The sequence below is a fragment of the Propithecus coquereli genome, unplaced genomic scaffold (assembly GCF_000956105.1).
Source record: "Propithecus coquereli isolate 6110/MARCELLA unplaced genomic scaffold, Pcoq_1.0 Scaffold150, whole genome shotgun sequence".
NCBI lineage: Eukaryota > Metazoa > Chordata > Mammalia > Primates > Indriidae > Propithecus > Propithecus coquereli.
This window is the reverse complement of record NW_012139414.1, coordinates 2,032,816-2,038,815: the sequence shown is the minus strand read 5'-3', so window position 1 is coordinate 2,038,815 and position 6,000 is coordinate 2,032,816. Positions and strand designations below refer to the sequence as shown.

The window sequence follows — 6,000 nt, the reverse complement described above, 5'->3', positions numbered from 1 at the left end:
GCTGACGCCACAGCACTCACTGTAGCCCGGGGAAAAGAGTGAGACTCTGTCTCAAAAAAAAAAAAAAAAGAAAAAGAAAAAAGAAAATGCTACCCTTTAAAGTAATTATTTTACTCAGACCTGGATTTCACTGGTCTTCTCAAAGTATACGCAAAATTCTACTGTTTCATCACAAATTTGGATGTTAAATCAGGCTTACTGCACTATGTCTTAGTTTAAATGAAATGAGATTTTTCACTCCCTCCAAAAACAGCTGAATTTCAAAAGACTGACATGTGCTTCAAGTTCATGAGTCATTTATTTCTTGACTTTTGTAATATCTTTTAAAGGTCTTATAAGTATTTGCTTTCTAAATAATTTTAATAAAGCCTCTATCTCCTTTAAGATTTGATAAATCAGTTTGGTTACTAGTTCTATCTAAAAGTTTTATTTTAATAATTTTTAAAAATCACCTATTTTTCTTATCTCTATAGAAGGAGCAAAGTTCTGAGTATTTAAATATTTATATCCTCTTAAATTTTTCTCCTCTGATAGTTAATGAGGTCTCTAACTAAAAAGCAATTAAATTTCAATTATTTAATGCTGGCCGATAAACAATTCAGAATTATTTTTAGATTAGTAAAATTATATTAATGAGAAAAGGAAAAGAAATCTGTATATTAACACGTGAAGTATTAAAAGATTTCTTATATTAGATGGAAGCTAGTAAACCACTTACATTTTAGAAGTAATGAAAACAAACACATTAAGTAGTTTAAAGTAGTCAAACACTATAGATAACCGAGTGATACCAGTAAGGGACAGGTAATTATGAAAGAGAGAGAAAAAACAGACAGACATCAAATCAAGAAAGGTTATGTGGCAGTTAGAAAAAAATAATGAAGTACCAAGATGTATGACTATGACAGGAAAAAATCTATGGGGGCATGTGATATTTTTGGAATTTGCATTATAATGTACGCTAAAAGCACGTGTGAGGTTTGTTTTTTTTTTTTTAAAAAAGAGTATTTCTAGAAGTATACACAGTAAACTGACATCTATCCCTGAGAACTAGGACTCCGGAGCAGAACAAACGTGAGTGCAATTTACTGCGTTGTTTCAACATTCTACCATAGGAAAAAACTTTTTGAGGGGAAAAAACTTATAAAGGAGTATTGTAAGATCTTTATTTAAAGGGGAAAACCCAACATCATTTAATAATTATGAAATGTGATTTGCTAATATCTTACTAGCTGAATTTTTAAATAATTCAGGACAAACTGGCTTATCTGGGTTCATGCTTACCAGGGAAAAACACTAGGCTTAAAGCAACTCTAGCTATAAAGACTATCATAGAATATACTTGGAGCTATTTCTTCAAAACAACCTTGAAAAATAAATTTTATGTCAGACTCTAAGTAGTATTGGGGGGGGCTTGCTTTAAAAATTATTGACTAAACTATCAATACTTTCTCCTCCACTCTACTTAATTAGAAATTAGGGGTTCCAGCTCCAATTAAGTCTCTTCTATCACCACCCAGTGGATTACAGAATCTACTTCTGCATGTATCAAGTCTGGTCATAATTTTCTTTTCTTTTAAATTCCTACTGATAGAAAGTATGGCTTGGTCCACCTGGGGGCCAACGCTCATTTCCACGGCTAAACTTTGTTGTCTCAACTCCCAGAGCACGGAGGTGCACCGCTGGGAAGTGGCTGCTGTGGCTACACAAACACACGTGTCTGTCAATTCTTTTCACAAGTTTCCTTTAAGAATGGATGAAATGCATACTTAGCAATGCGAATGTGACAAATATTTTTATGACCAGAAGTAAACTTTTGGAATCAAGGCTTTTAGATAACTAACCTTCAATAGTCACCTCAACTTCAGGGTCCTCACTTGTTTCTGAAGGGACATGTTGAGTAGAATCTTGAAAAAAATAAAATTCTAAAATGACATTCATTATTAAGCATTTTCCATTATGTTCCAACATTTTACTGATTTGATACTCCAAAAGCAGCCTACTATAAAACTTAACTGGCATTTTAATTCATTTCATATTTATTAAAATAGTTGATCCTTTTCATTATAAATAGGGATAAAAGAAAACAAAAAGTAGAAAAACTCTGGAAAACTGTTAGATGATACCAAGTTACCTGCATTAATGGCCTGAAAAATCTCATATTCTTGGAAGAATGAGATTATAACAAAGTCACAATGATTTTCCTGCTATAACTAGAAAATGCTAGAATAAAAACAAATGTCTTCTACTTTGGTTAGTATTTCTCCTTTCCTTTCAGCAATCTGAGGAGTGGTTTGCAGTGTTAAATAAAACCACAATCAACTTTTTGCAATGGAGACCTTCATATCAGAGAATGACTATAACAAATACATACAATACAGGACTATATCCTCTAACTTTGTATGCAATATACTCTTAAAAATTCAGTATTTCATTAATATTTTTGTTACTACACAAAACAAATGTACTTCGGAATGTTAGTGCTAGAAGCTTAGCTAGAGAGTATTTTCATTAGCTCTCTTTCATTTTGCAAAGGGTGAGAGATTAATTGATTTGCTGAAGATGTTTTTCTTGTTAGTAAAGAAACAAAGACCAGACCCCAGGTTCAATTCAACTCTGTTAGCACTGCAATATGACAATAAAAACATCCTCAAAAACAAAGTCTTTCAGAGCCCAGTATCTAATGACAGAATTGTAAACCCATGAAGCAATTTGTATTGTCTTATGAACCCCTGGTACCATGTCTTCTGTTGTCAAAAATACCACCTATCCAACACTGAAATTTTGTCACAGACAAAACACCTAATTACCTCCACACAGTAAAACATAAAATTCACCCACACAATCTTCTATAAAAAGATCTGACAATGAAATGTAACAAATTATTTTAAATGAGGCTATCAATATTTCTGAGAGAATTGTATTCCAGTTAGAAAGCTTAATTATATAACTGAATTTGGAAAGGTCAGCCTACATTCCAGGGACCTTAAAATAGCCCTTCACTCAAAGAAGTTAAAAGATCAAATTAATGGTTTTTAAAAACAAAAAAGCAAATACACGGATATAAACAGTTACAAAATAGACTCCCCTTTTTACTCTAGAAAACTAAGGTACCACATGACCAGTTTATGAGAATAATCATTCTAAAACAAGATTCAGTCACCTTACCAGTCTTTTTCCTTGGGAGAAATCTACAAAAATTCTTGTGGAACTAGTTGAACTGCTTAGAAGCAGGAAGCCATCCTGTATAACAGTTTAATTCAAGATTCTAATACGAAAAGAGCTGTACCATAGTTCAATCCTACAATCAAAGCTGTAGAGCTAGTAAACTGACAAAGTAGTTCATGGAGTAGTTGTAGGTATTAAAACAAGAGAAAAATCTCTCCTTTATTAATTTTATCTAGAATATATAATTATCCTACTAAAAGATTAGGAGCATTACACCGTACATTTAAAAATAAAGTATGAATAGAGCTAGCAGTAACTTTAATGCTAAAATACTAAAGCTATTCTTCCTTAAAAGTTTTTAATGTGGCACAAAAAAAAACAGAAAACACCCCAATAGTGTTTTGCATCCCGACGAGCTTTACTTACCACTTAGCTTTCATCCCCATCTGCTTTACTAACCAGTACCGTGAAAGAGGCACATTACATCTTAGAACTTAAAAAAAAAAAAACCTGTTGGCTGAAAAGGCATACCAAAATAATCATCTTTTATTTTCAAATCAGGTGTTTTAAGGATAATATAATCTATAAAATAGGACAAACATAAAACAAATACAGGAAAATTAAAAATCCTTTTTTTCTCCTAACCTTCTGCTGGTACTTCCATTTCTGTTCCTTCATTGCCCTCTGAAGAATGATGACTTCCTAAAGAGAAAATAAACAACATATAATAAACCAATAAAAACTTATACTGAAAGAAGAAAGGGAAACTAGGTAACAATGCAAACAATTTAAGACATAATAAATACATGTAAAATGATTCTTTAACTCTTTAATAATTAATTTAAACAATGTTTTCTATTTCAGAAAAATATGTAACACTTCTATTTGGAAGCTAAAGAAATTATTTAAAAATACAAATATACAAAGTAAACCTGATTAAGTTTGGGGATTTAATATCAGTTTCTATAACTACGTGATATAATTACTGATGGATATTGGAATCTGAGAAAGCACAATTATGTTTCAAATACCATGCTCATCTGTCAATGACTCACACACAAAAAAAACAAATCAGAGTAAATTCTTGCTTTGCTCACAGACTTAATTAACTACATAAACAAGTTCAGGGTTTGCTGTAGAATGTTTCCTGCTTTCCATTTTCACTATGGTGAAAGCCACGGAAACTCAATCCCCATCATTTAATCAAAGTTGTACTTAAAGGAAACTCATAAGTTAAAATTTAAGATACTACCTTTAGTCTCAAAAGCATTTTAATTCAGGTAATATAATCTGCCTGCTTCTAAAAACTGGAACATAAAGCAATGTATCAGGTTAGGCAGTCACAAGGTAAACAGGCTCATCCTACCAGAGCAGAAGTTTTATTCACAAATAGGAAAAAAATAACCTAAGACATCAGAGAGCCACTTAGGATTAAGTGCCCAAGCTGTCCCCTAATATGCAGCCTCTGACCTTAAATATCTGACCTAATAACATGGAAAAGAATGAAAACCACTGCCTTCAAGAGCAAATAAAAATTTATTACCTATCAGTAAGAATAAATCACATAGGGGGAACAGAAACAGACTCTAATCTATTTTGTCCTATTGATAACTAAATTCGGAAACTGCACTAAAAGATGTTAAGTTATAAATATATTTTATCTTCATTTTTAAAGAGTAATCATCACAGTCTCAAAAACTGTCAGTCTAGTACCCTTGAATTAAAAGTGCCACACTACAATGAAATATTTTTGGTTTCCAATGTCTAGCTTTATCACGCCATAATTATCTTGGGATTCATGTTCGCTTACTTTATATTGTGAAAACTCACCTGAACTCAAAACTTTAGGCAAATCTACAAATCTACAACCATGACTCAATCTTAAATTAACTTTTAAAATATGCTTTCTCTATACATACTACCTTTATTTTTTTAACCTTAGTATTTGAATTTATGAAGCACTAAGTTCTTCGACTATAAAGTCAAAGAAGAGAGAGAGGTGAGGTCAAAGGAAGGAGAGAGGCCAAGAGTTAAAAAGTCAAGTTTGGGTAAACAATAAGAACAGTTAAGATGGTTGGTCATGTAAACAACGATTCTACGTGTCCTTTCTGTTCTTTTAAAATCTGAAATAAACAATTACATTTATATTATAAAGTAAACCTAAAGAAAATAAATCTTATATGCTCAAAGCCAGAATAGACAGAAGTAAAACCCATCACTAATAGCCTGTGATCACTATGCAAAAATTCCAGAAAGGGTAATCAATCCATAAACTTAGGGATTTACAAGTGATATTTCAGACTCCTTCGAAAAACCCAGTATCAACATGACCTTAGCAATATTTACATTACTAACTACACAATAACCTTACTTCTGACTATTCTGATATAAGGTATAAATGTGTACTTTACCTTAAATATGAAAGTGTGTCATGTACCCATTTCGAGATTCATTACTAGATTCACAAAAGGGAAAATTGGTTTTGAAAAATTGTTGCTTGTGAAGTTCATTTATATGCTATAAAAAAGGCCAATACATTTCTTTTTCCTTTCCATTTAGAAAAGTAATAATATAGTTATAAATATTAAAACACAGTCTGTCCAATATACGGAAACATTTAAATGATCAGTATGTGGGAAAATGGAAGTGAAAAGGTTATACCTTGCAAAGACTTCGAAAGGGGGAGTTTTTCATCAACATCATCAGTTTCAGAAGGGCCTGCTTTGGAATACAAAGATAAGACTTCAAAAGTAATCCCAAAAATATATTTTGGGTCACTTTAGTGAACAAATTTGGGTGAGATTAAAAAGGCAAAATGAAAAAAAAAGAAAG

General features: G+C 31.7%; 1 protein-coding gene across 8 annotated transcripts in view; it reads right to left on the bottom strand.

Annotated features, from left to right (window-relative positions):
* Positions 1–6,000, bottom strand: part of GTF2I (general transcription factor IIi) — a 93,125-nt gene that overhangs the window by 41,641 nt on the left and 45,484 nt on the right. For 2 of the 8 annotated variants that reach the window (XM_012640308.1, XM_012640309.1), the window contains exons 9-11: positions 5,830–5,889; positions 3,814–3,870; positions 1,845–1,907 (exon numbers count right to left, since the gene is read on the bottom strand). In XM_012640308.1, coding sequence (XP_012495762.1) covers positions 1,845–1,907; positions 3,814–3,870; positions 5,830–5,889 — 180 coding nt within the window. The remainder of the gene's footprint in view (positions 1–1,844; positions 1,908–3,813; positions 3,871–5,829; positions 5,890–6,000) is intronic. The other 6 variants (XM_012640314.1, XM_012640315.1, XM_012640310.1 and 3 more) reach the window with 5 other exon arrangements.